The sequence below is a fragment of the Cornus florida genome, unplaced genomic scaffold, assembly GCF_030987335.1.
Source record: "Cornus florida cultivar Cherokee Brave unplaced genomic scaffold, ASM3098733v1 CherokeeBrave_3.0.0_Hap2_Chr03, whole genome shotgun sequence".
NCBI classification, from domain to species: Eukaryota; Viridiplantae; Streptophyta; class Magnoliopsida; order Cornales; family Cornaceae; genus Cornus; species Cornus florida.
In genome coordinates this window covers 16,376,910-16,396,800 of record NW_026775573.1, presented here as the reverse complement: position 1 = coordinate 16,396,800, position 19,891 = coordinate 16,376,910, and the positions used below count along the sequence as shown (strand labels likewise).

The following is a 19,891-nucleotide window of genomic DNA, read 5'->3' as shown; positions in this document are numbered from 1 at the left end:
TTTGTGGAGGTTTTGCATTCTTGCACTTTTTTTTTACGGACCATGCCAAAGACCCAATGACTTAAACCAAGGACATATATCTCTCTCTTGTATCTAAGGTTAAGATTACATGCCCTCACCTAACTCACACAGTTCTTTTTCATGAGTGTCACTTTTACATTTCAAAAGCATTTTTGCTCTCTCAAGCTCCTCCGCACGCACTCTTACTCAAATTTTCATTATTTATGATTTGATTTTGTTACTCTTATACTCCCGCTCTTGAATTCGTTTTTGCTTCTGTTTTACGCTCTTGAATTCGTTTTTGCTTCTGTTTTATATGACTTAGGTCATCACTATTGATGTCGACTGGTGTATGATTGTTATTATATTTTTGACTAAATTAAAATTTTGTCTTTATGTGCACAAATTGTAAAATGTACCTAACAATTTGTATATAGTTGTATATATATATATATATATATATATATTTTGACAATATTTTGGCCATTAAGAGATGGCCCCATATAATAACAATTTATTTTAGATTTTTTTAGTAATTTTTCTTTTGTTTTGTACAGTGGCAAGTATGAAAAATCTCATTATTATAGGGAAAATCCTGTCCAATTCTTCTATGTGGGCCCATTAAAATAGATTGAATCCAAAAATAATCTTAATTGCTTATAGAAGTCCTCTTTTCTTAACTACGTAGTATTTGTTTGGTAGCTGAATTGCTTGCTTTCTGATTATACTTTAATTGTCTTGAATCCACGGTGCATGCTTGCTGATTAGACTTTAATTATTGTTAGTGATATTTTATTTTAATAGGAATTGTGATATGTTTGGAGCTTTTACGATTGGGTAGACGTAGTTTATGAATTGATAGGATTAAAAATAGGGTAGAAAAAAATACTACTCATAGAGAGGAAATGAACTGGTAAAATGATGATTTAAGATGAAAAGACATATAGACTGTGTCGGTACTCTATTATTACAACAATTCTTTAATTTGCCATGAATTTTGATGTTCACAAGCCGAACAATTTTTATTTTTGTTTTTATTTTTTTGATAATTTACTAACATTTCATTGTTGTTAAAACTTGCACCTGGTGTATCTACTGAGCCTTACCAGACATAAATAGCGAACGCAAATGATATATGATCAGCGTACTTAATGTAAACAAACCAAAACGGAGGAACCAGGAAAATGCAAATTGGGGATTCTAATTTCGGTTTCTAGGTAACAAAATTCTTCTTTGAGTCCAAAGAACCCTGCATACATAATTAAGGTCCTGTTTGGCATGCGTTTTGTTTCTTCTATTTTTATTTTTGGGCTGCTACAAGATTTTGGCAACAAAAGCATGTTTGTACGACCTTGTTTTATTTTACATAGTGCTAAAACACTTTGTGAACAGTGATCAAAACTAAAACACCAAAAAGTTATTTTTTCTTATTTTGCCAATTTTTAATAGCCAAAAACCATAACAGTAGCGCAACATAAGTCAAAAACAAAACGCCTAAAATATCGTTCCCAAACGTGCTTCCGATTTTTTTCCAAAACACTCTTACAACAAAAACACTGTTTCTGTTTTAGCCAAAAACAAAACGCCTAAAATAAAGCGCATGCCAAACGGACATTAAGCTAAAAGTATCCCAAGTCAAGGCAATTTTAGCCTAGTCTATGCAAAAATATGAGCAACTGTACATACAGGAGTCCCAGTGAATATATATATATATATATATATATATATATATATATATATAATTTATAATATAACAAGGGCTCATAGCTTCTCACAAACTGCAAGTAACTTTTAAGGATTTGAGAACTTGTTTTACATTGTGTTGGAATTGATAACTCGATATACATTGTGGATGTGATAACCAAGATTTTTTTAAGATTTTAATTTAATTCATTCCATTATTTTTAGTTAGGATTGAGTATTTAATTTTAATTAGAGAGTTACCCAATTGGAGATATTTATTTGGATTGATAATTGTCACATTGTTTTTGTGTGTATATATATATATCTTGTGTGTGCTGTGTAATGGAAATAAAAAGATTAGAATTTGGTTACTATTCATCGGGTTCGCTTCAGAACAATTTTGTTTGTGTTTGGTACTAAATTCTAATTTTCCCATAAGAATAAATTGAGAAGTGTTGTATGGTATCTCCAACATCTGATTTTACATTAGATTGAATTTTATATTTAACAATAATAAAATGTGAATTACTCTCGCCGGATGATCCCTATAGAATATAATTTCCTTTTAGATGTGATACTTAAATATAACTGTCCTTTTTTTTGTTCCAAATAATTTTGTTAGTAGAATGTAGAGTTAGTGATATTTGCTGCTTAAAGTTTTACTACTATTATGTAACAATGAGAACTTTATAATTGAGTCAACTACTAGGAAGGGATGTTGTGGCAAATTCCTATCTGCAAATGTTGTGAAGATAATATATTTTCTATCATTCATAATTTTTTTTTTTTTTTTTTTCCTTCGAACACGGACACATCCATTTGTAGGGCTAGATGTTTTACCAACTAGGCTATTATGTAATGCCCGAGCTTTCAAAAATATCAGGATGCCAAGTTTTTTGGCTGGGAGGACGGTGGTGTAGGCAGCCGATAATGCACGATTCACGGTCGATAATGCTTCTTTGAGATAATATATGGTGTATGAGTGTATGTGCTTGAGGAGGATGATTCATGGTGGAAGGCTGAAACCGTTGGCAAAATTGAGGTGATGATGTAATGTCATTTTATAGAGTTTCGTGCGGTGATAATGCACTAGGTTTTTCTAGGCAGGGTGTTTTGCAAGTTAAGGTACAGTTAGGTGTCTGAGTTGGGTTTTGAAGGTGAAGAGTTTACACATAAAAATGAAGGTCTCAGGAGAATGAACGAGGTGAAATTCGAGGCAGCTTGAGAGAGAGAGAAGGAAGGATACTGGGTAATAGCTGCAGATATATCAAGCACTTGGGAGGTGCAGAAACCAGTGAGGCTGGGAGAATATACATAGGCAAGGTGGAGAAATGCCGAGTGCAACACATGGCGAATATAATTTCGGAACGCATGTGCTATCTTTGTCCAAGTCTGATCAAGATGTAAACGTAAACCAGAGTTACGCTTTGGTGAACCCTTAGTCGGTGGCCAAGTTACAGAATCCCTATAATTTCATGAAGGACTACTGTGCAACTTAGAGCTCACATCATGGCTGGCTTGAGGAGCTTCTTGATCTTCATCACCCAAATGGGCATAGGTGTGTCAGGTTGCGTGTGTAAGTTGGCGGTTTAGTGGGTTTGAGGTGTTGTAGAGCAAGGCTAGTAGATCAAGGCTGAGATCAACGGGGGAATTCTTGAACTAGGGACGATGTCAGAACACACAGTCATGTTGATAAACTTAGTTGGATGTGAACTCAAAGTGCAGGAAAACCCCACTCATGCCTCCCAAGGTTGAGGTTTGCGATTCAGGCACCACTTGTTTTAACCTCAGGGGGACTTGTATGGCACTGAGGTAGTGTGCTAGAATGGTGATACACCATGTGTGCGCAAGAGATGTGCCCATGTTTAGATCATTTGATGTGGCTGGAGAGATGCCATGTGTAGTGGTTGCAAGGGCGAACCATGGTGCGACATGGCAATATCTCCTTTTCATTTATGCAATGGCCTTGGAGGCAATTTTGATTATTGATAGTCGGGGCTGTGAAGGGAATTGTTCCTGGATTAGTGCTGAGTGGATGATGCTATTGAGGAGACTGACTTTTAGTCTCTTATCAATCCATTATTTATAATCTTTTACTGGTCCATTTTGGACGTGCTGTTCACCCTCTTTGGCATGCGAAGGCTGCCATCTTAGCATGTTTCCTGCTCCCTTCTTTGAAGTAGGAAATGGTCTCTGTGGTGTAGAGGGTTGTGTTAATTGGAGTTATTCACAACAAAATCGAGAATCAAAGAGAAATGGCTAGAGTGAAGACTGTAGCTGAATGCCAACCATTTCTCTTTGATTCTCAATTTTGTTGCGAAAACCTTTAATCAACACCACCCTCTTCACCACATTATTTTGGCGTCCACAGTGGGAGAGGGTTCCTCACGGCATGTCGAGAGAATGAAGGAATGCTTGGGGTCCTATTCTGGTTTTGCACCTCCTTCAGGCCCCAGTGCCCACATCCTGAACTGGACAACAAGGTGGTCCAACACCCTTGCAAATACAATCGATATCTCTGTGATGAGGATATTTTGTCTCAATTACTCTTATGATCTAGGTGCATTTCAAACCCATTCTTGAAATAGCATCATGACAGTTTTTTGTGAGGACAAAAACTTTTCTGGTTGAAAATATTTGCTCACCAAGTGTTCCTTAGATGCAAGAAACCAACATTTGTATGCTAGATCTCAAAATAGTTTTATGATTGTGTATTGTTTCTATTTTTTTTGCTTCCCTACCACATCTCAGGGACTATATCTGTTATTTTATGTTTGTTTCTTTTGCTTTTGCTTCCCTACCATGTGTCAGACTGTCAGTGATGATGATGATGATAGCGATGATGATCAGAGCTTGGACAATGATGATTTAACAGAAATGGCAGTTGATGGTCCGGAACTTCAGTTGAATTCGAATTGCACAGATGTGATGGTTGATGACCCGAGACCTAATGAAGCGGCTCAAGTGGAGGATGGGTGGACGGTGGTTGCCTCTAGGCGGAATGGGGGTAGAAGGAACTAAGGTGCAACTCGAGACATTTTTTTCCCCTGTTTTTCTCTCGACAAATGTATTAAATAATTGTTGTGGACAAATTGTAAAATTGATATCCAGACATTGAATCAAGGTCATAAACATCCATTGAATGGATATGCTGAAGTTGGGTTTTGACTAGGAGGCTTTTTGATGGATATCCCGCAGAATGAATTTGGTGAATAGACTCCATTGACCCGGAGCTGTATTTGTAAAGCTCAGGCTTTGGACTGCCATTTTCATCATTCTGAGTTATTTTTTCTCCCCAAACAAGTAGATTTTAGGGTTTTCTTTGGTGGATGCAGTTTGTAAGATTAAAACTTGCAGGATGTGGCTTACACAACTCAGGAGCACATTGGCAAATCTCATCTGGACAGTTTCAAGGTTGTCGCTTTTGTTTTGCTCAGCAATCAAACTGTCCAGAACCTTTAGGAAATACGACACCTTAGAAATGCACTACAAAGATCCCACCTGAAAATTTTATGAGTTGATCACAAAAGTTCAGTATTAACTCACAAATTAGTGTACCAGTGTAATTTAGTGATAAAAGAAAACATGAAAAGAAAAGCTAGTCTCTTACGAAGATTACAATTCTTACTATGCTCTCTCCAACCCTCCAAAAATGAAAATAGATAAAGAAAACAGTTTTTCGATCCTAGTTCTGAATACAATAATAGTCTCCCTTGGCTATGGTTAAAATAATATACAGTTCAGTTTGATGATAAAACTTGAAATAAACTTGTAAACTATACGTAAACTCTGAATGAAATTGCCGTTGCTGAGGTAGAAATGAGATGAGAGAACAACATGGTACGCTCATTCAAGAAATGCGTCCAATAATGAAGGGATAATCTCTTTCCATTGCCTTACTGCAACCCACAGAGGAGGCCATCTTTTTGTGCCTCGCATTAGTTTTGAACACCAGAATCGACTCACATCTATAGATAGTCCTGTACAAAAAAAAGCATGTATCAATGTCATAACTCGGAAACAGTGCTAAAAATACCGAGACAATTACTACTTTTATGGAGAGGGCAGGCATATATATCAATAAGAGGGCAAGACATCTTCCTATCGAAATTTGGGTGTTTGCTCATGGGATAGGAAAGGTAAAGAGACAACACTAGAAGAAAAAAAATCCTATAGTTCAAAATTTTTTAATTTACAATCTACAGAAAAGAGGACTCTTTCAATAACACAACACATGAGATGTAACTTTCACTAACTTGAATAATCAGATATTACCTGATGTTTTAGGCAGGGTAAGGTTTTTGTGTGCATGCATTGTAGATTGTGGAATAACTCCATTGGAAGGAGGAAGCCAATGAGACTGTATCGTATGACCTGGTTGAAAAACTAAATTTTCTTAGAATCAAATACAAAAACCTCTGGTTCAATAATTGGTGTGACTTTCAATTGAAATGCAAAGATTAAAGAAACATTGAAGTTTTAGGATAATAGCTCACCAAGAATCCCAAAAGAAGAAGATCGTAATGATATGAACTGGTTTTTTCAGATAGAACTCCTTTGGTTGTGCAAAGTTGAGATGCGACGCTGTTATCAAAGTGGTAAAGTACAACAATCAACATTTCCTGTTCAAATACTCAACCACGAGTTTCAAGAAAAATTAGGAAGCAATAGAGCTTAATAGGGCGGGAAAAAAAAAAAAAAAAAAAAAGAATCATTTTTTACACTGATGTAATCTGCACCATGAGACCATGGATTTGAACTGAAAAGCTACCTTGGTGTCCCTCTTGGGAAGTTGTTTACCGGTATGTAAGATACAGATTTCCACACAAGCACCATTAGTGGGACGTCGTAATCTGCAATAAATCCCCATAGCCAACCTTGAAAGCACATCTTAGATTCAGAAAACTAAAAGATAAAAACATACCAAGTATTTTTATCAAAATGCACAAAAATAATTGTAATCTTAACAGCACAAAACCGATTGATTACGAGGACAGAGGAGGTAGCCCCCAAACTATAAGCAGCTCATGATTGCTAAGAGTAAGCAATAGATATTTAAATTAGAAATCTAAATCCATAACATGTAAGGAATGAATTTAATCTAGAGTTTCAAACAATAAAGCATACATGACCAGTAAACGAAGCATATCTTAGCAAATCTATTGTGGTATTGTCTCTGCAACTCCAAGTATAAGCATATTCACAAGAAAATGATTCTACTATAGTCTGCATGTGTTTTGAAAAGATGCTAGAAAAATTTCCTCAGTTGAGAGATTATTTAACACTGTTATAGGAGGACAGAACTAGAGACAAACATAACCTTTGGGCACATTTTTTTGCAAAGTAGTTAGCCTCAAAGTCTCAAACCCGTGTCCTCGTGGTAATCAAGCTGAGCTTTTAGCATTCTGAAACCAATATAGGCTAGTTGGGCAATATGTAGTGGAATATTCACCAAAAAATGATTCAAATAGAATTCTGCATATGTTCCAAAAAGCTGTTACTACATGTTTGCATACCTGATCATTGTACTGAATGGGTTCAATAGTTCAGGACATAAAATGTATACTGTAACTAGTAGAACATTGAGGGATTTGCTTGCTTCATAAACCAAAACAGAACTGATTTCTGTCCCATAGCTCGGGAAGTCTATTGTCGAAAACATTCTGCAGGCAGAAGATAACATGTGTGTCACGAATTGTATCAAAACAAATAAATCTTGAATAACTAATGCAAGCTAGAATTTTAACGTGTGCCTAACAGCCTGAGTGGCTCATGCAAGAGAAATTGAGAGAATTTCAAAAATCTTGATATTGATGTTTGTGATCAATGATTGTATTGAGAATGTGACTTACCCAATATCAATATTTGCCTGGAAATAGTGCAAGTTACGAGAAAATCGGAGGCTGGCAATTCTTTGGAAGATCCACTGAAAACTTGAAATCAAAATGGAAAGAAGAAGTTAACTGAGTGTTTTTTTTTTTTTTATCCTAGTTGGTACTCACACACCCTCCCTCAAAGAATTATGATACTTTCCGAGGCAGGAGGGTCAAATTCTTATCCATTAGAGCCAATTTATTTTGTGTGCGTGAAAAAAAAAAAAAGAAAAAAAAAAAGGACTTCTATATCTTATAAGAAAACAATTTAGCATACAGAGCAATAAGGATATGTGGGGAAATCAGTAAAAGAAATACAAAACTTCTACCTGTGGATTGTTTTTATTCGACTTCTGCTTTCTTCTTTCCTTTTCCTTTTCCTTTGCCATCCATCATTGTTTCTGAGAATCAAATAGAGACCTAAGGTTGGGTCCATTAAAAAAAAAAAGAAAGAAAGAAAGAACGTGTAGTACCTGAGTGGAAGGAATTACGGATGGCTCTTCCTGTATGAATAGAAACCAGAGGAATCCATCCAATGCGAGCATGGATGAGTGTTTGTCACTCTAAGTTTATGACGTCTTCCTTTAAATCGAACCGTATGCGGGGGATTTGAGAAATTTTGGGCCAATCTTCCCCTTTCTGCCTTTGACAACGTGATTTCAGCAACGGGCATCCGTGTATAGAAAGTACAGTGAGGGAATTGGGCAACCCCTCTTTTGGCAAGGACTGGAGCTTAGGGCATCTGTGGATGTACAGATCTTTAAGAGAGGTGAGGTGTTGAAGGCCCTTGTGGTTCAGAGATATCAGATTTGGAAGATTACCAATTGTAAGAGAAGTAAGAGTGGTGGGCAATAGCCACTCCTCTGGAAATGACTCCAACACTTCTTCTTTATATTCACCTTCTACTCTGAAATGTTGAAAAGATGGGAGTGTTTGCAAACTCCATCCCCTCCGGGCCTTCATCAGTTTCTCGCAATTGCGAATCACAAAATTAGTTAAGTTTGATGGCAAACCACCGTCTGGAAATGATTCAACTTCTGGACAGTTTTGAATCGACAGCGTATGAAGAGATGGGAGGAGGGTGTGCATTCGTTGCGGAAGCGACTTCAGATTCTTACAATCCCAAACCAAAAACGTGGTCAGATTGGGAGCAGCCAATGATCCTCCATCTCCATGGGGAAAAGATACAATTTTAGGGCAATCTATTATTTCAAGAGATTGAAGATTTTGAAGCTCTTCGCTGTTTGGGATTGAAAGCGTTTCAAAATTAATACACTCTGCGATCGTGAGCTTTGTAAGCTTTGGAAAGAAACTCAATGAAAAAGTCTTCAGAAGGTCACAGTTGATTATGCTCAGATTGTCAATGGAACATGTATGGTGATTTTGCTCCATCAGGTGAAACTCTAAACTACTACAAGAGGAGATGGAAAGTCTTTTCAATGTAGCAGGTAGGCAACCAATGGCTAAAGGCAACTGAAGAAGAGATGAACATTTAGAGATGTGCAACTCTTGAAGACAATTGTTCGGCAACTCCAAATCCAGAAATGACACAAGGCTCGGCCATTTCTCTATAATCAACCTTTCAAGTTTTATTAATTTGCAAAATCCCGGCTGCAATTCCACCGAGTCCGACACATCCGAAATCGTCAATTTCTCAAGATAAGGTACGTGCAGCAGCAGCTGCCTCACTTGATTTGGCACAAGCCTTTGACATCCAGAAATTTCTATTTTCCTTAAAGAAGGGACGCGAATGGGTAATTCACCGATCAACTTAGGACAATCCACCAAAGAGAATTCTAAAAGGTGAGAGAACTCTCCAGCCCCTAATGCATGCCATTCCTCCCACTCTTCCATTTTCTCAAAACTTAATATCTCTAGAGATTGAAATGGTTTGACCAAAGAAAAAGAAGCAGCATCCCCATAGAACTCGTGACTCACCTTAGTTATTGCATTCATCCCTTCAATTCTTAGATGCTTCAGAGAGGGTAGCTTACCAATCGACAACAAAGAACAGCAATTTCCACACCTTATTAGTTTTAAGGACACCATATTATGAAATGAATAAGCTCTGTTTAACCAATCTGGAAATTTTGTACCCCCATAGCCAATGATGCTAAGATCCTTCACTCCCGGATGAGGCTGTAACTTGTCAAGTACATCACATTCTTTTTGTGAATCGTCAGTATCGCCATCCCACTTAAGCTCTAACACTTCAAGGTGCTCCTTTCCCTTTAGATTCGCCTCTGATGCATCCGGACCACATGTCACATTTTTCAGCCCTAAAATACGGAGTTGCCCCCGAAGTTGATGGAGTTCCTTCAACCCACTAATCCTTGAGCCACTATTCTTGCCAACTGCAAAATATGCTAAATGCTGAAGATCTTTCAGTTTGCTCATTTGCGTCGACATTTCGGTCAATTCAGTTCCTTCGATATGAAGATGGCGCAAGTTTATTAGTTTTCCCATATTTGAAGGCAACTTAGTGAGTTTCCAACAATATGACAAATCTAATGTTTGTAAATTGCACAATGTTGTTACTGCATCAGGCAATTGTATGATATTTGTATAAGAGAGATCCAAATAGCGTAAAAGTATCAAACTTTCGATCGATTGAGGCAATTCAGAAATACGATACTGAGACAAAGATAGAACCCTTAAGCATCTCAGGCTTGGCAACATATCACGTAGTACCTTATTGCCTAAGATACAATTATAGTGATCTTTTGAATTAAATGATATGAAGGTCCGTAAATACTTAACCTCGTTAACAGCCTTGAATTTCTGGAATCCGTCACAATTGTCCTTAGCGTATGAGAAATGGCGAACTTTCTCACAGATATGATTAATGGGTTTGCCATCTTCCAACCTAAAACAAAACTCTCTAGATATCTGTTGAGCTAGATCATTGATTAGGTCATGCATTACAAAATTAGAATCGGAGTCGTGACTTAATCTCTGAAAGAAAGATCTCGACAATAGTTCACGAAAGTAGTAATTACCTACATCTTCCAATAATATGTTATTTTTGGGTTGCTGCACAAGATCTATGGCTATCCATAAATGGATCAATCGTTCCTTTTCAAATTTGTAATCTTTGGGAAATATTGAACAATATGCAAAGCATCGCTTTAAATACGAAGGAAGATAATGATAGCTCAATCTTAAAGCTGGAGGAATGTTAGGATCCAAATCCCATATATTGCTTTTTAATATATTTTTCCATTCCTCAGTTTCCAAATTAGACCGCAAGAGCCCTCCAAGCGATTTTACCGCTAAAGGCAGGCCTCCACACTTCTTCACAATATCTCTACCAATTGTCTCTAGGTTTGGATAAGCCATATAATCTCCATTCTCAAATGCATGCTTTGCAAATAATGACCAACAATCTTCTGATGACAATTGCTTCAATTGACAATAACTAGGAACAGTGCCCATGACTAATGCAACTTTATCAATCCGTGTGGTTACGATAATTCTACTTTCCGGTGCTCCAGTTCTGAATGGTCTTCTTAAGAGGTCCCAGTAAATTGAATTGTCATTCCAAACATCGTCCAAAACAATTAGAAATTTCTTCCGTGCTAGGCTCTGTTTCAACTTGATTTGAAGTTGGTTAAGGTCATTAGTTTCAGTGGTTGATGTCGTCACAGCCTCAACAATTCTTTTTGTAATCAAAGAAACATCAAATTCATCAGAAACACAGACCCATGCTTTCATTTCAAAATTCTGACCGACTCTAGCATCATTGTATACAAGTTGAGCAAGGGTTGTCTTGCCCACCCCGCCCATTCCTACAATGGGGATCACTTGAATACCATTCCCAGAAAACAACAATTCAATTATCTTCTCTTTTTCATTATCCCTACCATAGACATCAGATTCATCTACCAAAGAAGTGGTTGGCAGCCTTTGCCACTTTTTCTTTCCAACATCCTCTTTCAAACCAAGGATATCCTTTTGTTTTAGAAAAGATTCGAACGTATCAATGATCTCCTCCATCCTCAATTCTAAATCACTAGTATTAGATGAACTAGTAGAAGCAGAGATGATGGCTTGTACCTGATTTGTGCTGCCTCTGGACTCAGCATCCAGCTTGCTTTGCAAGGCTTTGGTGGCGATCTCATCCAGTAGATCATCGGCATGGTAGATAGCATCTTGAAGCTCGTCGAGCCAATCATTCACTGCTTGGTTGGTAATCTGCTGGTCCTCCGCGTCATTGAGCACTGCTCTAAGGGCCAGCAAAGTCATCTTCAGCTTCTTTAGGAGTCTATCACCATCTTTTCGTCTCGAGAAGAAGTTTTTGAAATCATGAGGAGCCATCCGATCAAACAGAACTTGAAGGGAAGCCGAGAGAAAAGCTCCACCCACTAAAGCTTCAGCCATGTTCTTTTCTTCTGCAGAGTAACCGGGGAGAGAGAGAGAGAGAGAGTGAGAGAGAGTGGTTGTCAAGAAGGAGACTTCTTCAGACCAAGAGAGGGTATTGAGAATATAAAGAAATGCCAAAATGCAGCGTCCTTCCAATTAAAATCGTTAATTAGTCCAGCTGCTTAGACAACAACATTTCACCTACTACTTGGAATAATTTGTGGAGGTTTTGCACTGTTGCACATATTTTTTCGCCGACCATGCCAAAGACCCAATGACTTAAACCAAGAACATATATTTTTCTCTTGTATCTAAGGTTAAGATTACATGTTTTCACCTAAGTTATACAATGCATTTTTACTCTTACGCTTCACACGCACTCTGACTCAAATTCTCATTATTTATGACTTAATTTTGTCACTCTTACGCTCTCGCTCTCGCTCTCAAATTCATTTTTGCTTTCGTTTTATATGACTTAGGTCCTCACTACTAATGTTGACTGGGTGTATGATTGTTAGTATATTTTTGACTAAATTAAAATTCTATCTTTATGTGCACAAATTGTAAAATGTACCTAATAATTTGTATATATATATATATTGACAATATTTGGGCCATTAAGAGATGGCCCCAAATAATAACAATTTATTTTAGATTTTTTTAGTAATTTTTCTTTTGGTTTTTTTCGGTGGCAAGTATGAAATCTCATTATTATAGGGAAAATCCTGTCCAACTCTTCTATGTGGGCCCATTAAAATAGATTGAATCCAAAAATAATCTTAATTGCTTATAGAAGTCCTCTTTTCTTAGCTACGTAGTATTTGTTTGGTAGCTGAATTGCATGCTTGCTGATTATACTTTAATTGTCTTGAATCCACAGTGCATGCTTGCTGATTAGACTTTAATTATTGTTAGTGATATTTTATTTTAATAGGAATTATGATGTGTTTGGAACTTTTAGATTGGATAGAGGTAGTTTACGAATTGATAGGATAAAAATAGGGTAGAAAAAATACTACACTCATAAAGAGGAAATGAACTCGTAAAATGACGACTTATGATGAAAAGACATATAGACCGTGTCGGTACTCTATTATTACAATAATTCTTTAATTTTCATTGAATTTTGATGTTCACAAGCCGAACAATTTTTATTTTTATTTTTTTGATAATTAACTAACATTTCATTGTTGTTAAAGCTTGCACCTGGTTTATCTACTGCGTCTTACCAGACATAAATAGTGAACACAAATGATATATGATCAGCATATTTAATGTAAACAAACCAAACCGGAGAAACCAGGAAAATGCAAATTGGGGATTCTAGTTTTGATTTTTAGGTAATAAAATTCTTCTTTTGAGTCCAAAAAACCCTGCATACATAATTAAGGTCCCGTTTGACATGTGTTTTGTTTCTTCTATTTTTATTTTTGGCTGCCTACAAGATTTTAGCAACAAAAGTATGTTTGGTGCAACCTTATTTTATTTTACATAGTGCCAAAACACTTGGTGAACAGTGTCAAAATCAAAACATCAAAAAGTTATTTTTTCTTATTTTGACAATTTTTAATGTCAAAAACCATAACAGTAGCGCAACATGGGTCAAAAACAAGGCACCTAAAATATCGTTCCCAAACGTACTCTTGATTTTTTTTTTCCAAAACACTCTTATAGCAAAAACACTGTTTCTGTTTTAGTCAAAAACAAAATGCCTAAAACAAAGCGCATGTCAAACGGACATTAAGCTAAAAGTGTTCCAAGTCAAGGCAATTTTAGCCTAGTCGATGCAAAAATACAAGCAACTGCACATACAGGAGTCCCAGTGAATAATAATAATAATAATAATATATATATATATATATATATATATATATATATATATAAAATGTATAATATAACAAGTGCTCATAGCTTCTCACAAACTGCAAGTAACTTTTAAGGATTTGAGAACTTGATTTACATTGTGTTGGAATTGATAACTCGATATACATTGTAGGTGTGATAACCAAGATTTTTTTAACATTTTAATTTAATTCATTCCATTATTTTTAGTTAGGGTTGAGTATTTTATTTTAATTAGAGAGTTACCCAATTGGAGATATTTATTTGGGTTGATAATTGTCGCATTGTTTTTGTGTGTGTATATATATATATCTTGTGTGCGCTGTGTAATGGAAATAAAGAGAGAGAGATTTGAAGAAGGCAGCCGAAGTGGAACAAAGGAAATGGTAATTGGCGCGGGTTCCCTTGAATGATGCAAAAGAGTTTTTATGGGTTTTGATATTTGTCACATGTTTATATATATATATATATATATATATATATATATATTGTGCATGATGGTGGAGGAAAGGTGGTCTGCCAATATAATGAAGTAAAAAAAGAAAGAAAAGATTGGAAAGGTGGTGGGCGGTACCTACTTGGAAGCTTTTTTGCAACTTTTTGATTTTTGGGCAAAATTGTTTTGCCTTCACGTGGGTTGTCGTCTAATTGGAGTGTTTGTGAAGTAAAAAAAATTGGAAAAACAATGTAAGGAAGGAAAGTAACGGGGTTCACGTGGGTTTGTCGGTGGGTTTGCCTTTAAATATCAGTAGGGTTGCAAATGAATCGAACTGTTCATGAACCGTTGAAGTTCAGCTCGGGCTCGTTCGTTAAGCAAATGAGCCGAACTCGATTCCAATTTTTAAGCTCGTTTAGTAAACGAGCCGAGCCCAAACAACATTAGGCTCGACTGGTATGAGCTCGTGAACAAGGCTCATGTAAAGCTCGTTTAGGCTTGTGAACAAAGCTCATAGAAGGCTCGTTTATTAGCCATTTATAAGTTCTTGATCCAGCTCATATGTGTGAGTCCAGTACAATTATACATGATAAGTCCATTTGAAAATCATTACTGCAATTTAAATAACAAAGCCCAAAATAAATGGCCCATATTCATTTTTAAGACCCAACCCACTTAATCACATGTTAACACACAAACCCTATTATACTTTCATTCATGAAGCAGCGGGCCAGCGACAGCCTGTCATCTTCTCTATTCTCTTCTTTCTTTCTCTGCAACGAGTTTCCTTCTCTGCAACGATTCTGAAGGTATGTATGTGCATATATATATATATATATGTATAGAGGGCGAGAGAGATCCATAGCCCAACACATTAATATATATATATATATATGATATATTTGTGTTATATATATACACTAATATGTCTTGTATTATATATATTTGTATATATGTGCGCTGTGTATATATACGTGGGCTATATATGTGTGTGTGTGTGCGCGCTGTGTATCTAATTCAAGAAGCAAAGCCGCTTGTTATTCTAAAGGTTGATTTCACTTTCAAGGTCTACTTTGATGACTTCCATCTATCTACGCGAATGTGACTACATGAATACTGCCATTTTTTTTAGTGGTTCTTAGTTTCTTCTTATATCCTTTGAGAGCTTCCCCAATATGTGTGCAGCCGAGCCCGAGCTCATCGATTTTCTGACGAGCCGAGCTCGAGCTTGGCTATTCTAGGCTCGCCCGAGCCCGAGCACCTCCCTAATTGTGGCTAGCCAAGCCCGAGCATGCCAAAGCTCGGCTCGGCTCGGCTAGGTTCATTTGCAGTCCTAAATATCAGTATCAGTTTTGTGACTTTAGAAAATGAAACAGAAGGAAAAATTAGAGTGAAATTAGAGAGAGACAGAGAGGGCCGAGTTTGAGGACAGAGGAGAGAGAGAGAGAGAGCGCCGAGGGTTGCAGAGGAGGCCGGAGGCTTGAGACTTTGTGATCGAGTGAGGAAATTCTTTTTTAAGTGTAGGATTCTTTATACCTTGAATGGCTTGGAGTGATTTTGATTCAATGGTTTTTATAAAATATTTTAATTAAATGTATATGTATTTTGTTTATATACTCACATGTATATTTTGTGAAGCTATTTTATTAAACTTTCATGAAATTTTTGTTATGATTTTTCCTATCGAGACTTTTTGTCTCACCACCCTCTAGTTTTAGGTACCGAAGATGAACATGGATTGTTAGTTTCGGGCTTAGATGGAAGAGTCGGCATTGTAGGATTTATTTTATTTATTTGGAGAATTTTGTATAAAAGAGGATATTTTTTTATGATCCTGAGTGTATTTTGATATATTTAAATTTGTATAAATTGAGAATTTTATTAGAATTTTCACATCGTGACAGTAGAACCATCCCTTGAGCTTTGCATTAGTACATATCATTAACACGACACGGGTTTTGTGTAGCAGACCAAGAAATGAGCTTTGAATCCAAAATTTTCTACTCTAGTGTATACAAGGATGAAGACTTATTCCATGATCGTGATGTATATCATTAATGATAGCTACAAATTAAGTTCGTCTATCTAGCGATCGTATTTTATACCAAGAAGACAATTGTAGCAATTTCACATTTCCTGCTGATGAAAAAAACGAATCTACATGCTTGGTACCTCTAGGTGTTCAGATGTCAAAACGAATCTACATGCTTGGTACGGCTGCATCTCGGACGGGTTTGAGGTATAATTTGAACCCAATTTATCATATAAAATGGGGTAAAGTGCAAAAAACCCCCCTAATCTTTACTCTCTCTTGTAAAAAACCCCCTTGAACTTTTATTTTAAAAGAAAACTCCCTAAACTATTTTAATTTTTGAGAAAAAACCCAAATGACACTGTTCCGTCATCTGATTATCATGTAAATTAGGTTATAATTTCAAAATGCCGGTACTACCCTTATTACTTATGGGATAATTAATGAAACCCCAAATTCACAAATCGCCATTGCCATCCCTGTGGAGGTCTCACCTTGCAACCCCAACTGAAGCGACACACAAAATGATCAGATAGAGTTACCTTTTGAAGAAAAAAAAAAATGATCAGATAGAGTGCGTCAAAACTCCAATGGAAGAAAGAGACCCTCCAACTCCAACTACATGTACTCCATCTTTCAATTACCACAACAAGACAAGTCACGCCGGTCACGTTCATCTTCTTCACCACTGGTGCCTGAAGTTATTTGATAAATCAATCACCGCACTTGTACCATTCGCGCAACAAACAAACAAACCTCAATCTGAACTACTCCTTCTCCACAATTAAGTTTGTAAAATCCCTTTTATTTGGGTTCTCTTTGTTTTCCAAAACCAAGTATGCATTGAAATGGCTTAACATTATTTTATTGGAACTAACAAATCAACAGTATACAAGATCCATGGCTTCTGTTCAACTATATATATATATATATATATATATATATATATATATTGCGACGGCGGGTTATGAAAAGTTCCCTCCGTTGACTGGTGGTGAGGGGAGGCGATATTGAGCCGACAGCGATGAAGATTGCAGAAGGGAGGCGATATTGCGCCGGCAGCGATGGAGATTGCCGAAGGGAGGCGATATTGCGCCGGCAGCGATGAAGATTGCCGATGGGAGGCAATATCGCCCCGGCAGCGATGAAGATTGTCGATTGGAGGCAATATCGCCCCAGCGGCGATGAAGATTGCCGAGGGGAGGCAATATTGCGCCGGCGGCGGTTAAGATTGCCTAAGAGAGAAATTTTGGAGGCAATTGAGGAAACAAATTGGCAATTTTGAAAAATCAGGAAAAAAATTCTCGATCGAAGGTGCAGATGGAAAGTCGACCGTATGTATATATATATATATATGCGTGCGTGTGTGGCTTAAATACAGGTGGGTCTGGTACAAGTGTTGGTGTTTGGTGCTAAAGTGAGTAGTGTAATTCTGTATGGAATGAGCAATGGTTTCCAAATTGAGTTTCAGAGTCAACTTCTTAGATTGGAGTCTGTATGGAAGTTGTTTGGCGCTAAAACGGTGAAGGGTAAGTGAAGCTTGTTGATAAGGTGTTGGGTTGTCGCCATATCATTGGTTTTTAAGATTGCTACTTAACAAACGACAATAAACATTCCAAACGGTGTCGGTTGATTTAAGGCCAATTTGGTAATTTAATATTTCTGATAAGCTCCGGTGCCTATGATTTTAGAATTTGTCCTTAAATTGCAAATTTTGAATAGTTTAGTGAGTATTACTTAGTTCAGGGGGGTTTTGTGTTTTTTACTGAAAATATAGGGGGGTTTCTTGCACTTTACCCTATAAAATGTTAAACCTGACCTTAACTCTATCCTCAACCTTAACTAATCAACCCGAGCCCAACCATCCTTATACTTTTAAATTCGGACTTGTAACTTGGGATTAGATTTTGGGTTAATTCGGGTTATTGATATGACTAATCTTTATACTGAAAATTTAATATGATTTTGAATTAGTTTTAAATTAAATTACTCTTAAGTAAGAAGAAGTTTAAAGATTTTTTTGTAAACTTTTAATAACTCACAAACAAATTTTTAGAAAATTAATTCTCCTAAATATTAACATACAATAAGTTAACATTTAATAAAAAAAAAGTTGAAAAAAAAAAAGTAATCATAATTTAAATATTATATATAATGTATTTAAAAATAAAAATATATATGAAAATAATATTAGAATTCAGGTTTGGGTTGATTTGAGTTGTTAGCATTTCAATCCAACCCCAACCCTAATTAAATTTGGATTGATATTTTTTAATCCATGCCCAATTCTAATTCTTTAGAAAAAGGTCCACCATCAAGTATTGAGACCTGGATCTTGTGTTTGACCACAAATAATTGTGAAAAAGGTTTTCTTATGTTGGGTGGAGGATGTCTTGTTAATTTTAACTATTGAAGCTAGTAGTTCTTGCAAATGTCATTATATAATTTTTGCATCTGGTACTTGATATAGTTTAATGTTGCCAAATTGATATGAAAATCTGCACCAACAATGCTATCTACTGCTCAAAATATGTAAAACACGTTGAAACTCATATTTGGGATTTATTCACGGAACATCAGCCCGAGTATGAATAATTTTTTTAAAAAAAAAATAAAATAAAAATTGATCACTCCTTCTGGGATTTTTGGTAATTTTTTTTATATTTAAATTTTGTTGTTTTGTGGATATAACTTAGGAATTGATTGCAACTATACAATGCATTTGCGGACATTTTTTTTTAATTAACGGATCAGGGTAACCTTGGGTTTGGGGTAAATTTTTTGACTTGTATTGTTAGGGCTAAATTGGTATTACCAGGGGAAAGCCTAAACAATTTTCAATTTTCTGGTTTTTTACATTGGATGTTTGGTATAATGAATTACATAAAATTAATTTGCCTTTTGATATATATATATATATATATATATATATATATATATATATATATGTGGGTAAAGAGCAAAAAAAAAAAACCTGAACTATTGGCCTTTTACAACTAACCCCCCCTGAACTAAAGATTGTCCCCCTAAACTATTGATTTGCTGCAATTAAGGACAAACCCATCTCAAAAGACTATTTTACCTTTCTTATTTAATTTGTTATTTCTTATTATATTTTCTCTTATTTAGATATTAATTATACCATTTACCTTAATTTTATAATTTGTATCAATTGATTATAAAAATGAAAAAAAAAAAAGAAAGATTTTTAGCTATCATTTTTTAAATGATTAACTTACTATAATAAAATTTATTGTACTCACTTTAAAAAAAAATGTAGTATAAAAAAAAAATCTTCTTTTTCAAACAATATTCATAAAAAATTAATAAATTACATAAATAAAAAATCTCTTCTTTTTAATGGAATATATTCAAGAAAATTAAGAAATTGCTTAAATTATTTCAAAATTTTCTGTTTAAGATTTTTATTTAAATAATTAATTTTAAAAAATTAAAGGCAAACTTATGCAAATTTAATGGAGAATATTTCTTCAAATTAGTTAGAATTTTTTTCATAATTTATTTCAACAAGAAAAAAATATCAAGTGTAATTCATTAAGAAAGGGTATTTTGGTCATTTAATGAAAAATAGGTAAGAGAATGGGGCATTTTGCAACTAAATGTGATAGTTAAGAGGGTTTTATGCATAAAACATAGTTTAGG

General features: G+C 35.6%; 2 protein-coding genes across 3 annotated transcripts in view; both read right to left on the bottom strand.

Annotated features, from left to right (window-relative positions):
• The window catches only part of LOC132301174 (putative disease resistance protein At3g14460), a 32,267-nt gene extending 20,246 nt beyond the window's left edge, over nt 1-12,021 (bottom strand). Inside the window, exons 1-5 of the mRNA XM_059798449.1 lie at nt 8,118-12,021; nt 7,536-7,609; nt 7,200-7,346; nt 6,455-6,560; nt 6,180-6,305 (exon numbers count right to left, since the gene is read on the bottom strand). Of these exons, the coding sequence (XP_059654432.1) occupies nt 6,180-6,305; nt 6,455-6,560; nt 7,200-7,346; nt 7,536-7,609; nt 8,118-11,936 (4,272 nt within the window). The 5' untranslated portion in view covers nt 11,937-12,021. The remainder of the gene's footprint in view (nt 1-6,179; nt 6,306-6,454; nt 6,561-7,199; nt 7,347-7,535; nt 7,610-8,117) is intronic.
• Nucleotides 5,186-8,149, bottom strand: LOC132299692 (putative boron transporter 5). 2 transcript variants are annotated; one of them, XM_059796458.1, is made up of 8 exons: nt 8,030-8,149; nt 7,886-7,957; nt 7,536-7,609; nt 7,200-7,346; nt 6,455-6,560; nt 6,180-6,305; nt 5,959-6,057; nt 5,186-5,663 (listed from the first exon to the last, which is right to left on the bottom strand). In XM_059796458.1, exons 2-8 carry the CDS (start codon nt 7,943-7,945, stop codon nt 5,652-5,654), a joined length of 624 nt encoding a protein of 207 aa, XP_059652441.1. In that variant the 5' UTR covers nt 7,946-7,957; nt 8,030-8,149; the 3' UTR covers nt 5,186-5,651. The 2 variants fall into 2 exon arrangements, with proteins under 2 accessions (XP_059652441.1, XP_059652442.1); XM_059796459.1 differs by having other exon boundaries at nt 6,455-6,536.
• Nucleotides 12,022-19,891: the final 7,870 nt, after the last annotated feature.